Here is an 18,488-nt window from a genome sequence, read left to right as displayed (position 1 = left end):
AGATTAATCTATTTGTTATTATTAATTAGGTGGCTTTTAAATTTATTAGTTTAGGAGCAATACTTCTATTCTTCCCACGAATGCCAACCTAGAGAGAGATTTCAATGCACACACCAGCTGGGCACGAGAGGGGCTGACGGAGGTTGGCGAAAGCAGCCTTGGAGGGTAACGGGCAGCAGACAATGCCCGAGCCGTGTACGGGGGCAAGTGGGGCAGCGGAAATTATTGAAGACTTTGAGAGGGCAGCTACTGGATGAAGCTGCCCACGTGCGCAAGCTGAATAAATTGGCCCCACATCCCATCGAATTCTGGGTGAAACGACGCAGAAACAAATGGGACTGCCCCCACCGGTATCTTCAAACTTAGGTCAAAATTTTCTTTGATAGATTAGTAAGGGTCAAAATTTAGGCACCTTTTTTTTTTTTTCAATCTTGGATGCATTCATTCTTATTCCCAAAAATCGGATAGAGTTGCTTCTCCATGTTGGTTTTACCTTTTGTTAAGGGGGTAAATTTAATCATATAAATAACTAGATTTCATACAGAAAAATATTTAATTTGGGAAAATCGCCTTGTGGAAGGTTTGGCGCGGACCTTACCACCTTATAGTGCAAATTTGAGTACTCCCTTCGTTCCATTTTGATAATTTTGATTTTTTAAATATATTTTAAGCAAAATTAGTTAATTTTATTGGAAGAATAAATCTAGCATACTATTTTTCTAATATATCCTTAAATTAATATTAAGAATATAATTAATCACTATACTTTTACATTAATTACAACATCAATACTGATAAAAAAAGTTGTACTATTCAAGACATGAATCAAAGCCATTATTGATGGAAAGTTGAATAACGTGAAAATAAAGAATCAGTGAGCATTTTAAATATGGCCACACCGATTTCAACTTGGGCAAAAAAAATTCTCTGCATTTCAAATATGACTTGTTCATGTTCTTGATTTGTAGAAATAAGATCATACTCTTTTGTTGGAGTTTTATCAAAAAATTTGTGAGAAGATGGATATTTTGTCAAATTTTTACTCATGGTTTGAAGACAATGATGACTTTAATTCTCCTACTGATGTAATTAAGCTCAGAATGGTAACTAAGTAAAGCTTTTGACATGCCAATACGTTTTGGAAAAGTTAACTACATTAAATAAGTTAGTTTATATTTTTTTCTATATTAACTAAAGATATTTTTAACTAAGGTAGTTAAAAATTAACTATACTCTTCTATTAGAAATTAGACTATAATTTGGGATGGATGAAAAGAAAAACAAAACTATCAAAATGGAATAGACGTTGAGATGCTTAAACATCATTGACCTGGTTAATCTTTCAAGGTAAATTTTGTTATTGCATTACTCTTTGTTAACTCTAAGTTGAAAATTTCTTAATTAGCAACACCATATAGCGGAGTGACATGGTAACATCTCTTATCTCTCTTATCTCCACCATAATCATATTGATTTAGTAGTATAAGTTATCTGCAAAAGTCGTAAGTCGATGCAATCTGTTTTCGCACTCTTTCATGAGCACACTAATCCACAATTCATTACAACTCCAAAGCAACAAATAGACATTCTCGTCTTATCTTTTCTTGACCTTGTACAAATTGAATAAAATAATAATTTCATAATGCCAAACATATTTACCCTATTCAACATATATGCATACATTATATATATAAATGAGTATGAAAGTAAAATGCTAAGCTAGCTTACTACCTTCTTTTTATCACTATAATTCATTTCATACTTAATACAAAGGATACTAATTTGGTGATTTTTATTGTTAGCAATTTTGTGTAATTATACTGTTTATTTATCTCCGATGCAACAACACTAACATGTAAATTTATTTAAAAAAAAAATGGCAAAAAATACAAGGAAATCTTACATTTATCTATCTATGGTCAAATTAATTAAACTTGAAAGAATTAGGGTTTTCCAACCCCTCTTGTCCTCTTGAATATTGGAATGCTCCCTTGGCATAAATAAATAACTATATGGCTTATTAAGGGCCTTGACATTAGGGTTTGAACGTGCGGGTCACGAGGGACCACGTGCTGGTCTACGGTGGCTCCCGGGGGTCTGCATTGAAAGGTAGAGGAAAGAAGCATGGTCATGGTCTACTCTTATGCACCAGCTTTCCAAGGCAACATAGAATATAGAGACCCTTTTCTTTTAAACTTGATTACAATATATTTTAACCAACATTTTTAAGCATTTGATTAGCAAGTAATCCAAAGAGTTTGGTTGGAACTAAGTGATTAACAAATTAATTAATCTAGACATGGTAGAATTTCTAGTAGCCCTCACGTGCTTGGGCTTTTCTTTGGGCTAAGTTCCTACTAATATACTACTACTTGTATTGTTATTGGATTAATATATCAATTGGCCCAGTTCCCAAGTTCCAAGTGAGTTAACCAAGGATGACATTTTAGTACAAAGAGATAAAGATGGCAATTAGGAAGTTCACCTCTAATTTCCAACTACAAAATTAAGGTTTTTACTTTCATTGGATGGATGTAGATGTTTATTTATATATTTTTTTAACTTTTCTCAACTGGGACGGGGTGAAATTTAAGAAGCGGAAAAAGAGCAGGAGTATTTGAACGAGAATCTCTAATTCTTAACGTTTCAACCTCTGTATTTTATGGTTAATTTCCTGGTAATGGATGTTTACCTACCTATTCATATTTTAGAGTGCTTTGTTTTCATACAAGCCTCCAAATGTTTAAATTAAGAAAAAGTTGAGTGGAACTGCATAAATTCTGCTTCTGGTACTATAGTTTCTCTGCAGACATTATGATGTTAATTAGTACTAATAACACAGTAAAAAAAAAAACAATTGATTTACAGAGGCATGCAATGTTAAAAGATCTTCCTCTTCAAGATTCTCTTTTGCATGCAAGCAAACCAGAGCTTTTCCATGAACATTCACTACCTGCGTAAAGCATCAAAGCATATTTCTTGGGGTTTCAACAAACTTGTACGGGGCTCTTTTGTTTCTTTATTCAACGTTTGTCCCCTTTTTTTGGTCTGATCCATTACGGCAATCAGAAAGTGTTAATTGGAAAATAAATTAATTTTAGCCCAATGAACAATTGTCAGAACAAAAGCTTGACATCCAATTGGTTAGTATCAAACAATTAATCCAGATCTGACATAACAAATAAAAAACTATTGATCCAAATCGTGCATGAGTTTATGTCATTTCCTCTAGGTTTGCAGTCAACAATGTAAGTATCGCCTAGAAGTGACCATTTACCAAATAATGAAACAAGATCATGCACGTCTAGCTCTGTTAAAGACTTGAAAAATTCAATTCGAGTTCATACATCTCATCTAAAGTCAAAACCTTTCATTCTTTGTTTAAAATCCCAAAATAATCTCTTTGGAAGACAAATTGATGAGTATGAAACGTATAGGATAGTGATGGTACGAGAATGAGAAAAGGGAAGAAGGAGCCCAAGCCCTTCTAGATCATAGTCCCATTGGGCATATTGGGCGACAAATTAGTTCTGGGCTGGGCGAATTTAGTTGAAGAAGGGAGGAGGTTTTACACCAACATGGAAGCAAGATGGAGAAAATTGCACCACGGCTTTTGGTGTAGTTGCCTGGGGGAACCTCTTAGGGCCTGCTTAATTAAAGGGTTTGGGAATCACAGAATGGAATAAACCCCTTGTTTGTTGCTTGGGTTAAGTCTATTGAAATACAATTTTTGGAATCATTTCTAAAAAATCAGACTTATCTCACTCCCTAGCAAATTGAGAGGTTTTGGGCAAAAACCTCAACTTATTCCCTCAGACAACATTTATGACGGACCTGTCCTCTTTTTCTCTCCATCACACGCCGCACTTTCTGTTCTTCTTCTTCATCAGATTTCCTATCTCTTCTTCTTCATCATATAGTCTTCATCTCTTATCCAAAATTTCTTGAAAAAAAAAAATCTAAAGTAGATCTAAATGGGAAAGGAATGGACAAATATTTTTAGCGATAAAGAGGCACTCGATCATAACAACTCTTGTTCTTCTCAAATTTGGCCTACATCTTTTGGTCGATTGTAGAAAATCATCAGTCAACAAAGAAATGGACAATCTGGGTCGAGCCAAAACTTCTGATTTTACATTTTGCCAAATTTTCCTTACTACAAAGTACCTTTAGAAAAGTGAATGCAATCCCTTTCATTTATAAACTGTAGATAGTTTGAATTTACAGGTTACCTGGGGTTAAATCATGTATGTATTGTTGAGGTCTCTGAGATTTTGATTGATGAGCCGTTCATGTTTTGGAAGAGGGAGGACTCCATAGGCCAACGAAATTGGTTAAATAACACATTAAATACAAAACCTATCACTTTCCCATAAAAGAGCTAGTATGTTATGGGCAATTTCTTTTTTTTTTTTTTAACTTTCACATATTTAATTTATGTTAAATACAAAACATACTAGTTTTCCTTTGGGCACTATTTAACCAATTTTTTCTATAAAGAGTTGGTATGTTTCCCATAAAAAACTAGTACAAAACATACTACAAAACCTGCCAATTTTTCATAAAGAGCTGGTATGTTATGCATTATTTAACCAATTTTTCATATTTAAACAATTTTATGAAAATTAAAATAACATATTTGAAAGTTGCATTTTTATTTGGAAGAACACATTCCTTCGATGTGTTTTTCACCATTTGGGAAGAGACTCAAAAATCGCCACTCTTTGGGAAGTTAGTTTAAAAACTCTCTCTTTTTGGGAATTTACTCCTTATTAATACCACTTGTTAATACAGCCAATATATTTATTTTCTGGTATTAATTTTTGTTATGGTTTATGATTTTTTTTTATATTTTGTCAAAAAAATTAATAACTATTGTAGTTACGATTATTGAGATGTTAATTTGTCATATGTGTAATTCTTTTGTTTTATAAGAATTGTTATATCAGGGGTAAATTTGAAATTTAATTGTATTTAATTCTGAAACACTCGTCAAACCAAGCATCAAGAATTGGAATGATGCTAATTCCAATGTGTGAACCAAGTTAGATATTGGAATGAAAAGGTTAATTCCAAAACCAGAGTATATGATTCCATTTCCATTTTTGATTCCAATCTATGAAACAAGCACCCCCTTAAAGTTCTCTCTGTTACCAGGTTTAAGATTCGAATTCTGAACCTAGCAACACCAATATGGAAGCAAGATGTAGAAAATTGCACCACGGCTTTTGGTCTAGTTGTCGAGGGGAACCTCTTAAAGTTCTCTCTGTTACCAGGTTTAGAATTCGAATTCTGAATCTAACAACAACAGTTGAAGGTGAAAAGGGTGTGGGGAGGGGTGGAAGGTAAGAAAAAAAAGAAAAAAAATATATTGATAAAACTGAAGGAGGAGGGTTTTATCGAACTTTCCTAATTTTTTTTTGTGACTAGTCATGGTTACTTTGTTTTTTTTTTTTTAATTAAAATGGGTTCAATAAGCACATGATGCATGATATAACAAACTTTTGTCCAAAAATACTTGTCAAGTTTGGGTCAGTTTTATAGTTCTAGCTCTGTGGAAGAGTTCCATTCTCCTTCCAACAAAGCTATTTTGTTGATTGGTTTAACTCTTGAAAATTCTTCTCCACAAAAAATTTTGGTGTTTGAGTTAGAATTCCACCCTTGCACTAAAATTTCATGGAATTGACAGGAGAAGATACATAGCCAATGATATTTTTTTTTTTGGTTGTTGCTGGAATACATTTAAATTCTTTTGCTCGCAAATTGTTTAAAAAAATGAAAATTTCTTTTTACATGCATTATTAGTGCGAAAAAATTTTAATACGAATGCATTTAGATATTTGCTATATGTGCATAAGTGACCCCAACAATCTGTCTGGTATTTTGTTTTTTGTTAAACATCTTGACTCACTAGTATAAATAAAATTTTACACTAACAATGTATATACAATTTATTCTCTGAAAAAAAAAAGCATTAATAATTCTATACTAAACTAATGATTGAGATTCTCGACTCATTAGTATAAATAAAAACTTTACAATGATAGTATATACAAAATTTACTCTTTGAAACAAAGTTTGAAAATTTCATAAGAAAGTAATGATTGAGAGGCAATCTTAATATCAAAATCATAATAGTCGAGAGTAGTAAAAATAAAAATATTTCAAAGGGCTTGCATAGAGGTCTATAGGTCGGCCCAACTATGTTTCACAGCATTGATCACGCAGTGTAGACCATTCAGACAGGGGTTCAATAAACCAAGTTTAGATTTTGGGCCAGATTCAGCGAATGCGCCAGGGCCAAGAGATTTGACGGGTGCAAACGAGCATAGCTAATTCATAGTGGGTCAATCTAAGAGATAAAACGTGGATGAAATAGTGATACCACCATAATACAAGGGAACTGATCCACTAATGGTTGGAATGCAAGATGACGTACAAGCCAAAAGTGAAAAGTGATAAGCACTAGGATGCCGAAAAATACATTGAAATTGTATTGATTTTTTCTTTCTTTCTTTATTTTTTTTTCAATCGTGAACTTTTACTTGTACTTGTACTTTAACATGTACTAAAGAAAGGTCTAATTTGGCTAATGAGACTAGAGGAAAAAGCCACCGGCCTTTGGTCTGGTGGTCACTGCCAAGCACTTTAAGTCTTGACGGTGTTAGAAGGTCAAGGGTTTAACATTTGCCTTCTATAAAATTGCCACTGTATGTGGTTGTCTTCAGTGAAGTTTTTACTCCCAGGGGCTCTCCTCTCTCTAAATTAGGATAAATTAGGTTTATAAGAATGTTATTCTCTTAGATTAGGATAGATTAGATTATAAAAATATTACCGTTGTGTCAAAAAAAAAAAAAGAGACTAAAGGAAAGGAAAGAGATCCCATCACTCAACCAAAAGGATACACTATTATACGTCCTTCGAATTTTACTGAAGGTGCAGAGGTTTGAAACCAAAATCATATTGATTGTAAAGATTATTATGAATACGAAGGAGACAAGCAAATGGAATTAAAGAACCAATTGAGAGATTTTCAGATTTAACAATAAACAATGAACAAGTATAACCCATGAAACATGAAGAATAAGAGCTTGAAAGCAATCGCCAATAGAAATGCAGTCAAGAATTTTTGAAAACAAAAATTTATTATTTTGGCTTGTGTTGGTAGGGACTAGGGAGACTAACCAAATAATCATGAAAGCTCTAATTCAACTTTCAAATTGTCCATTTTTTTTTCTCCTTTTTCTTTATAGATTTTTATTTCTTTTGAAGTCCCGCTCATATGGTTTAGAATGTCTCTCCAATTGATTAGTGGAAAAGTAGTATAGCCTTATAGGAGATAGCCTAACCAAAAATAAATAAAAGGAGAAACTTCCATTATGCAATATGAGCGGACCTTGACCTATACAGTTGCGCTCCATCGGATTCCATCTAATTAAAGTGAAAGCCAAGTAATTGTTGTATCCCAATATATGAACTATTATATACACGATAAAATTTGTATGCAACAGTGACAGCGTATATACAAACACGAATAAAATACATATCACATGTACAAATATAACATTCAGATTTAATTAAATTGTGATTAACTGTCATGCATCCATCCAGATCTATTTGTATAATATATATATATATATACTGTCAATATATACAAACTTTATAATCTTTATGTATATGTCTATCACCTTTTCTTTTTTTCAAATACAGCAATAATGTGTTATTATATGCCAAATAGTGTAATAACTACAACAAACTGGACGAAAGAACAAATCACAGTCCAACTGCCTGAGTTCCAACATAAACTAGTAGTATTACATTAGCATGCATGCAAGCCCCAATAAAACAAGGGCACATGACATGTTACACACATTATAACTACGAATCAAAAGATGCACAAGTTGAAAACTTCAACTTACATATGCCCAGTTGAATTCAAATGCGTAGTATTAAGATGTAGTATATATGAATAGAAAATGGACAAAATCAAGAGTGTATACCAGAAAGTTTCACCATGGAAAACACACAACATACAACTTTATACTACGCATATAAACTCAACTTTTATATATATATAGAAATGTATTCAACTTGTAGATCTACCAGAAGAAGTTGTTCATTTGAGATGAAGCTTGTGAATCATCCTCGTCCTGGGATGGAGAATGTATATGTCTTCCTTCATAGGTTGTTATAACCATTCTGGGATCTTCTGCTAATCGTTCCACTCGCTTCTTCACACGACAGTTATCTTGTGTACAACGATAATAGCTCCTGCAGCCAAGTCCCATAACATGTTAGTAACTAGTATATATAGTCCTCCAAGCTGCTGTAGGGACAGATTTGTTTTCATCAAGAAGCCATGGCTTTCAGTTAATTTTGGTTGGGATCTAAAGCACTGTTCAATATGAAATGTAGCATCTCAAGCAGTGACGACTTATGTGCTATACTTCGATAATGCAAAGCATACATAGTTCTCCCATTGTGACATGCATTTGTACGTATAATATTACATCTGACATATAGTTGTAGAGAGAGAGAGAGAGAGACGTTTTCAGGTATAGTTTTTTAGTTATTCCCAGCAACTATTAGTGCAAATAAAATAGCAAAGTCCTTGGCACTGTGATCAAGCCTTTTTGGTTTTGGCGGTGCTTCATTCGTCCCAGTTGTTTTTCTTTTCTTTGTCTCCTTTTTTTTTTGTTTGCTTTGTTGAAGAGACTATATTATTTTGTCTAAAAATGTGATTGTATATTTCACGACAAAACAACACAGAAGAGACTCCACATATTAGGGGAAAGAAAAAAATTCCACATATTTCTCTCCTTTTACACTTGTCAATAGTCAATTTTCTGGCTCCAATTTTCACAAGTTACCTATATAGATCTGAAAGTAATTTGTGTCCAAACTCTGGCAAAAGAGTGAAGCACAGTATCGAAAAAGATAAGGATTCTGCAAATTCTTCAACTTAATTCTCGGTCAGTAAAATTATTAACATGTTCATTTGAAGAGGGGGGGGGGGGGGGAGAAAGAATCTTGAAGGGTATTTTATTGTTTTTTGACCTTGCGAGGTCATTTCCATTCCCTCAAGTCAAATTTTTATTCCTAGCTTCAGCACACAATTAGAACAAGGTGTGGACATGGTGAACAAACCTACATTAATGGTAAAAGTAGTTTAATGCATGTTGACCTTGGTAAAAGTAGTTTAATGTCTGAAAATCTGAAAAAAAAAAAAAAACAATTTGACAACATTCACAAGGTTGATGGTAGGCCAATGTGCAGCCATGATACTGTTACTTACTACATCAGTACATGTAAAAAGGGAAAAAAGATGACCAAGAAAATGGAAAGCAGTAGAGCAAACAATTTTTAGAAGCAGATGTAACAAACTGGCAATGGCTGGATTCATGATCACAAGAGTAGCTTTAAGCAGAGTGGGCTCCTATTCTCAATTGTGGAAAGCACTATATGCCCTTTGGTACTAAATGAGATTGTGTAATGTTTTCAATGTAGCTCATGAAAAGAGGAGAATTTATGTTTGTTGTAATCATTAAACAATAAAAGTTGATTTACTTTTTAGCCTAGCTAAAGCAAATCATGAAATGGGATCTCAATGAAATCCTCATTATCAAAGCGTAAAGAAGCAAATAGTGAAAAATCATTTAGATTTTGTCTAGGGTTTTGCATTTGAAACTTGAACAAATGCTTTTGCATGGTGTTTCAACTATGCATTAACAAGCGAATAATTAACCGCTCAAAATCGTACGACTTCCTTGCCATTGTTCGAAAATTTGGGTTCTCAATCCTATGAATCCAGACATAAAAAATATTTACTGGAACTTGCTTGAAATTTCTCGGGAAATCTATGATGTTCTTGATGGCTAGCAAGTGTGCCATCAAACCTCTGAAAAATCAAAACATGATTAACTTTTTCAGACTATTCATCCATAGATATCCATTATAGCATGGTTGCTAAAAGCAACTAAAAGAGAAGAAATCCAAACATAGGAGTATAGAGCGGATGATCAATCTTGATTAAGGGCTAATGATCACTTTCATTAGAGCCAACTTTTCCCTTAACTAATACATAAGCCATGATTACCGTGAATATAATGGTATAATCACTCCGCAGCTTCTGAATCTGATATAACACAGTCGTTAGTGATCTTTTTTACTTCCCGACCCCTTCTTAAAGAAAACTTCAAAGACTATCTATGCAATCACTAGACTTCTCATGAATCCTAAAGCAAGTCTTGAATCGCAGAAAAGGAGGGAAAGAGCGGCCTGAGAGGTGTCCATGCTTTGTTGATTAGGTTCTAGCTAGGGCAAAAACATAAATGAATAAAAATAACAAAAAAATGTTTGATAAACGGAACTTGTTGACATATTAAGATTTTTAATGAATTTGAAATATGAGAAAGCGAGAATGTCAAACCTGGGATGCTGCGTGTTTTTTACCACTTTCTGTCCATATTTCCTCCACTTGTACCCATCATCCAGAACATCCACTTCACTTAAGGTCTTGAAGCAAAACCTTGGCTCTCTTACCTTCCTCCTGGCCTTTATCTTCTTCATCTTTATTGTTGCCACTCCCAAATAATTATCTCCTCCATTTTTCTTGGAGTTCATGCAATCATTCACTTCTCCCCATGCCCTGAAATCATGGCAGACATCAGAAAAAAAGAAAAAGTGATAGCCAAGTAAATCACAGATGAAAGAACATGCACATGGGAATCAGAAATAACCTAGCAGTTCAATGAATTTTTCCTTCATTTTAGAGCAAGTGTTTGATTCTTTTATTTCACTTTATCTCCTTATTCCCTTTTTCTTTCCTAATTCCCTTTTTTGTCCATAAGAAATTCAACATCTACAAATAATTCTTGACATGATCAATATCTTGAAAAAAAAACCGATAATTTACCACAGATTTGCATTAGATCTTTGTAAAGAACGGAGCTGGGGGGGTTCTCCAAAATGAGAAGTGACATCTTCTTTTTGCTTTTGAGTAGCAGATTCAGAGAGGGTTGTTTGTGTATCTGCAGCCAATGAACCAGCTACTGCTGTGAGAGTTTTTAGAGAAGGTTGACTGCACCCAAAGGGTAGATTGTAAGGGTTTGAAGAGAAGGCGAAGAATCCAAGTTGTGATGACATATCTTGATCCTCGAACAAACTTTGGTTGAGCATGGTTTGTGATGCTGAATTCAATATTTCTCTCATTTTCTCACAAAACAAATGAGAAGATCAAAGAAAGGAGTTGTAATCTAGCTAGGTCTAGAAGAAGGGCCAGCTCCACTGAGGAAGAAGTTTTCTTCCTTATCCCCTTTTGTTTGATTTTTGTTTTTTCACAGTTGCTTTCTTTCTTTATCTAAGTCAGAACATTTTGCACTCTTCAATGTTATAGCTTGTGGAGTAAACTCGGAAAGCAACAAGACAAGTCCACAACATAGAAGAGAACTGACTGGCTGAAGAGAGCAGTAAAGAAAAGAATTTAAAAGATTCACAACCAAAAGAAGGAAAGGAGCCATCAGATCAAAAAAAGACAACAGCAGTAAAAGAAAAAGTGGGAGGCTAGTACTGCTGTTTATACAGTGCTGCGTAGACTTTTTTCTTTTTAACCCTTTTTTCACTCAAATTGAAGTCAATTTGTCTTGTACTAATCACTTGGAATGGTGCCAAAAAAAGAAAAAAAAAAAAAAGAAAGAAAAAGAGAGCTAGAGGTTTAAAGAAAATTCCACTTGTTTTGCGCTTTCATGTTGCTAGGTACATCACCTTGCTATCATGAAACATGCAAGTCTCTGAGATGGAAAAAGATGCATGGAAGTGAAATCTATATGATTGCTGCATCAGCCATTTGTTACAATTGATGATCAAAATGTAACCTTATTCTTTTGTAACCTGTTTAAATAGTTCAAAATTTTCTCCCTATTATACGTTGAATTTTTTTAGTCTTTTTTTTTTTTTTGTAAATTCCTAATTAATCTTTTACTGATTCAGAGAAATATATATAGAAGGGATTGTCCCTTGGTCGAATATATCAAATCAAGAAACATTGACAATTTATTAATTGTGAAATAATTTTTTTAGTTTGTCGACATCTACACCTTTCTTTTGTTTAAAAAAATAATAATAATTATGACACTTAGGTAATTAAGTCGGGCAGGAAACATTGACAAGCCATAGTCAATCTCCACCATGCATTGTTAGAGACAAATTTGGACATGATCGATTTTCCGGTGCAGATCGAACAATTTGAATGTTGGGAAGATGCTATATATGCTGATTTGTATCTACGCCTCTTGTTTCTTTCCTAGCTCAGCTTGTCCAAATATGAGGAATTGCATTCGACAACGGTTGCATGGTGGATCTAAGCACTCAATTGTGATCTTTAATGGATCCAATGATAAAAGTGAAAACGGATGAGTGCAAAATAATGGGACAAAAAATATGACAATAACCAGCCTCCTCCTCTCCTCTCCTCTCCTCTCTCACAAAAAAGAAAAAGAGAAGGTGCATATATATATATGTGTGTGTCTAGGCCATCAATTGCTATAGGGGTGGTTTCTTTTTGTCACCTAAAAACAAAAATATCCATTGCAATGATGATGATGATCTTGGTTGCAAATCTCTTCCTCTGCCTCAGCGGTGAAAATATCATTATGATTAGTGAAAGAGGGCCTGTTTGACTTTTGGCAGGAAAAAAGCTTCTCACCTTTCCACTCTCACTCTTTTGCTAATTTAGCTTTTTTATACTTCCCTCTCCAAACCCCACTTCCACCCACCATTTCTCAATTTCCAAACAACCCCATAATATTGTTATGATCTCTTCAATTTCACTTCACACATTCATCTATTATGTTAACTTTGTTTAGCAAAATTGGTTTGTGGGGCATATATATGTATAGTTTTGTCATCATTTTGATTACATTGATGAAGCCATTTTCATGTATCAATTATGCTCTTTAGGTGCCTTTTTACTTCTTAATTAGTGAGGTATAGATGCAACAATCAGCTGCTTGTCATTGGTTAACAATTGTAGTTGTTGGAATCACAACTATAATTAAGTTCCAACCAAATATATATACATATATATATATGTTGATAAAGTGTGTGCAATTAATTCTCCACCACTTGCCATAATCAAGTTTTATAATAATTATTATTTTTTTTGGACAAGATTACAAATACAATTCACAGTTCAACCTAGCTAGACCATGATTAATGGTAGGAATTACAACTCTTACTACAAGCTAACTCACATAAAATGGGAAAAGAACTCATGTTAATCAATTAATTAGTGAGACTTCATGAACATATATAGGATCGATCTCCAATAATTTTTATTCTTTTTATGTAATTGGTGGTAGGAAAACTCGATATTTTTTTATATCTAAATCAATGCGCTTGTTCTCGGTTGCTTTAGATTTTACAAAATCTGATTCTAAAAACTAATTATAAAGAATAATCAAAATCAGCAAAAAAAAAAAACCCTATAATCAAAACACAAGCTGATTATCCAAAATCAGAATATATAATCAAATAAAATAATCAATCAAGAACAATTAAAATGTCTTTAATTATAGTTTGTCACATACACGTCTTAAAAGACATATAAGAATCGTGACTTCATATCCGTAGCTAATGGATTTTGATTTAACGTACTAAATTTTAAAGAGTAAATCTCAATTTGTATATTACTTAAAACTAAGCCTCAAATTTTTCCCAGTAATACAATATTAATATTGCAAAAGCAAAAAGAAGCCTCCAATTGTACTCTAGAATGTAGTGGATTTTTCACCTCTTTAATGGAGTATAATAAAGTATATTATATCGAGCTTTTGTTACGGCAGCTTATGTGAGCCCTACACTGGGTTTCGTCATCACCCCACTGTTCCTGCCGCGGTGCTAACGTGCGGATGATGTCATGTTTGATGCAGGCAAGGCATTTCCGTAATTGCACTGCATCGTCCACCATAAAATTCTTTAAATAATTGTACTGCTACAGTAAATAAGGTTACCGCTACTACTACTACTTTTATCTACTTTAATTTGGCGCGTCACTTTGAGACTGGGGCAAAAATCGGATATCGGATCAGCCATTTTGAATATCTTACTCTGTATACAATTTTTAAAAGGAAAATTTGTTCAAAACATTACTCATATTCTGTCAAATTGAAATTGGTTGCGTTTGTTTTTTAAATGGTAATTTTACGTCGCTTACAAAATCAAGTCGGTAAAATTTTATCCCAACCTAAATTCTCAACCACTTTTTACCTAAATCCATCGCATGATTGATACATGGTCAATGTTTTAAGAGTAAAAGTGTTAGATTTTATTCGTAGTTAAACAAATGATCTGATTCATATTTATTTTTGTTCCTGAAAAAATATGATCTAACCCGAACCATATTCATTTTAAAAAAAAAAAAAGTGAGATTTGACCCAATTCATATTCATTTTTGTAACAAAAATAGTGGAGTCTGACATTTTTATGCATAAAAAATGACTATATGTGGTTCACATGGTGATTTTAAACTAAAAGGTAGTCGAAAATTTAGGTTAAGACCCAATTATACTGATTTAAATTTTATAAGGGATATAAAGTTAACATTCTAAAAGTGAAGGACAAAAAAAGTTAATTTGACAAAATGTAAAGAACGTTTTGAAAGATTTTTTCTTTTTAAAATTTCTTAAAAAATAAAAATTATAAATCCCAAAGACAAAATAAAATTTAATAATATTAGAATTCAAAAGAATAATTATTTGCACTCCCACTACCTAATTTTCATCTTGATGAGACCATATTACCTTTATCCTAATTTCTTTTCCTACTTTGTTTGTGTTCATATGCAAGGAAATTAGGCACAATTGTAGTACGTGTCTAAAAGGTTAAAAAATTTAACTTTTGCTTCTCTTTTTTTTAAATCTACATAACTGTTTTTTAATTTATTTTTCATATTTTTATTTCAATTTCAATTTTACAGATTTTTGATGAGTACGATTGAGGTTCTATTGCATCATTTGGATACTAGATGTTGTTATGTTTTTGTTAAAATATACTAGAAAGGTTCACTCTTCTCAATGGTGGCTATATGAGCTATTATTAGTAGATTTTTTGAAATATTAGTGTCTTATTTACGAGATATTGTAGTTATACTCAGTTTTTGGTCATCTTTGAAGTTTGGAATTTATTTATTTATTTTGGGTTTGAAGTGTGGAATCTATTCATATTACATTGCTAGATTGATTTTTGGCATTATGTAATTTCGTCAAGTTTTGTAGAAAAATACATAATACATATTAGTGATGATTTTAAATTAGCCATTTTAATGTATAATAGACAAATTAATTGCTTTTAGAATGTAAGAATAAATCTAGTAAAGTTAACTCATAAGCAAGGAATTATAAGACCATTAAAGCTACTATTAGATTTCCTTCTTGACTGGTTATTTCGTTTCAGCTATAGAATCAACCGCGGCTACATGTTTAAGTTGGTGCTTAGGAAATTGGCTATTTCGTAAGTTATCTTCACTTAATATTACTTATTTGTCAAACAAGTCTACTTATATATTTAGCTAAAGAAAAAATTATCCTAACTCTACTAAGACCATATACTAACTCACTAAGTATAAAAGTCAACAAAGATACCGTTTATAGAAATTGGTTAATAAATTTTGGCAAAAAGCCTATTTGGTTTTAGTTTCCAACCATTAACTATACTTTTTTTTTTTTTTTGGTGTCCTAAATGATTAAGTGCATCTTTTTGCCTCTTGAAATTTTAAAATCACATATTGACATAGTCCTTCTATCCATTTTGAACCGTTATAACTTAATTAAAAATAGTATCAAAATTGCATCATATCAAAGTAGGTTCCATTAGAGTTTGTAATTGAAATTAACACAAGGGATTAGAATATTGCCTTTTTTTTTAAATTTCAGGAAGCAAAAAGATGCATGAAATAGTTAAGTTGGAGGGTTAAAAGTGTGCGAATCTGAAAGTTTGAGAGCCAATTAGTTTTTTTTTTTTTTTTTTTTTGTTTCCCTTCTTTATGAAATTAAAGGGTTCAAACATCCTCTCTTCATCAAATTTTCAATGGCCAAAAACTAAATTATCAAATACTTTAAAATTTTCTCAAATATATAGAACACTAGATAAATAAAAGTTCAAAATTGAATAAACTTTTTAGAAGTTTTTCAAAAATATATAGAATACTTGATAAAATTTCAAAACGCAATACATTCCAAATTATGGGCTCCTAAATCCTAATGGCTTGAAGAAGGGATCAAAGACAGAGGGCGTGAAATGAAAGGCCAGTGGCCTTGTTGTTGCATTGTTGTTGGCAAACAGGCATCATTTCTTTTTGTCTTTGCTCTTTCTAGTTGCAAGGTGGCCATCATACCACTCTGCATATTAATTCAATTTATTCAATTCTGGGTCCTGTCAAGCCACGGAACCACCACCCATGGTGGCGGTCGAGTGGTTGGAAACTGAGCAGAAACCTCCAAAATTGCCAGTCCAAGATCATCGATTGAACTTATTGAGAATCCTCTACTAATACTGCTACACTTATTACTCCCGCAGTTGCTTTTCTATTCTCATACGGGCCTCAGCTCTTGTAAAAATATTACTAAAAACAATTAGATTAATATTTGTATACAACGACGACGACAGTGTATATACTTTCATCATTAGATATATGACATATAATTCAAATTTGAATTTAAAATTTAAATATTACGTATATATCATGCATCCAGTCGTGATAGCGTATAAACTGTCAGTGTATATAAGATTTATTTAAAACGATTATAGTTAAGATTAGATTGGATAAATAAACATTTCGCTACTCAATGTCACTCCTCAAAATGTGCAAGCAAGTATATTTTTGAGTATACACGATGAACCATTATTCGTTTGGATTGCGAGTTTTCACAGAAAAATTCCGTTGATATATTTCTCAATCACTTTTTTTTTTATCTCACATATATTCCATCTTTACAGTGTATTTTTCTTTAAAAATTTCAAAAACTTGTAATCCAAACGGGCTCGAACTTCATATTTATTGGAATAGTTGTATAAAAAACTGTCATGGTCAAATGTTCACGCAGCTTGTCCCTTATATTCCTGTATGCCATAAAGCACTCTAGCTTTTTGTTCCTTTTTAATTGGACTTGTTAGTTTCTGGTTCTTTGTTTTTTTTCCCCAGTTACATCTAGGTCAATAAACGATCAATAGGTTTGACGAAAATCAATCTAGAAGTCTTATAATATTGATAATGGAATTGCAAAAAAAAAAAAAAAGCTAATTTTGCCTATGTATTATACTCATATTGTTTTACTTCTGTATTTGTTAATCAAAATCAATCTATAATTTAATTAATATGCTTACCTGCTGCTTAACCCCCAATCTTTTTGAGGTTTTTTTTTTCTTTAAAGGATGCTTGTGAGATCATTTTAAAAAATAAAAGAAATTGCTTACCTGCGGACTATAAAAAATGACTTTTTTTATTTTAATACGTAATTCAGCAATTCTTCAACTTGAATAAACAAAGGGAATCCCATCTGTTTGATTCTTCTCCTTGCCTAGCCAAGATACTCATTTTCCTAGAAACCTTCATTAACAAAACAGGTTAATAGGGACCTTTTTTTTTTTTTTGGTATATAAGATACTCATTTGAGAAAATTCCTTAAAAAAGTGGGATTAAAAAAAATCCCAAGGAATATGTTGAGCATCCGGGATCTCATATAGCTTTGTGTCTTTAATTTTTTTTTTTTTGTCAGCAACGATACATTTGTATAACCTACTCTATCCTAATCTAGGGGGAAGGGGGAGCCTAAAAAGTCTGTGGTAGGGGGTTAGTGGGTATACAGATCCAACTAGATTAAGGGAGTGTTATGACACAACCCTTAGATTTTTTTCGTTGCAAGTGAAATTTGAATTCTCACCTGCAGCCCAAGGAGGGACTTAAGCCCCTCCCTGGTGGCTCAGTGGTTGCTTTGTGTCTTCATTTCATTGAGGGGAAAAATGGTGGAAACCAAAAGGAAAAGAAATTGACAAAACAAAAATACCTTAATACCTATGGGAACTAAAAGTACATTTGAATTTCTAAGTTCATATTTTGCCTCTTTAGAATAATGCAATCCAAAGAATGAACAGAACCAGAAAAGAAAAAGAGAGAGACAAAAGGTACATGTGATGTAGACTAAAGTGGCATGGATATAACATATCCAAATTTTTCACACCATATCATATGTATTCAGGTGTCAATCTGAGTCACCTTTAATTAGATGGAATGATTACAAGACCAATCCCACACATCTGTCACATACAAACACAAACATACAAGCTTGCCAAGTTATATCCCTCCATGCCCACTTTGTCAGATGGCTTAGGACTTTACCATACATTTTCCTCCTCACAGGCATTGCCATATTGCCATCTCTCCATCAGTGTGTTGCACAGTAACAGTAATCATCCCCTTCCTTTTAGTCCTCTGC

At 32.8% G+C, this 18,488-nt stretch overlaps 1 protein-coding gene across 1 annotated transcript; it reads right to left on the bottom strand.

Moving 5' to 3' along the window:
- Nucleotides 1-7,761: 7,761 nt before the first annotated feature.
- Nucleotides 7,762-11,452, bottom strand: LOC113698447 (uncharacterized). Its single transcript, XM_027218269.2, has 3 exons — nucleotides 10,916-11,452; nucleotides 10,430-10,648; nucleotides 7,762-8,271 (listed from the first exon to the last, which is right to left on the bottom strand). The coding sequence occupies exons 1-3, from the start codon at nucleotides 11,209-11,211 to the stop codon at nucleotides 8,100-8,102; spliced, it is 687 nt and encodes a 228-aa protein (XP_027074070.1). The 5' UTR covers nucleotides 11,212-11,452; the 3' UTR covers nucleotides 7,762-8,099.
- Between the last annotated feature and the right edge of the window lie 7,036 nt (nucleotides 11,453-18,488).

This window comes from Coffea arabica, chromosome 7c, assembly GCF_036785885.1.
Source record: "Coffea arabica cultivar ET-39 chromosome 7c, Coffea Arabica ET-39 HiFi, whole genome shotgun sequence".
NCBI classification, from domain to species: domain Eukaryota; kingdom Viridiplantae; phylum Streptophyta; class Magnoliopsida; order Gentianales; family Rubiaceae; genus Coffea; species Coffea arabica.
Note: the sequence above shows the minus strand (reverse complement) of the source record. Positions and strands in the feature narration are given on the sequence as shown.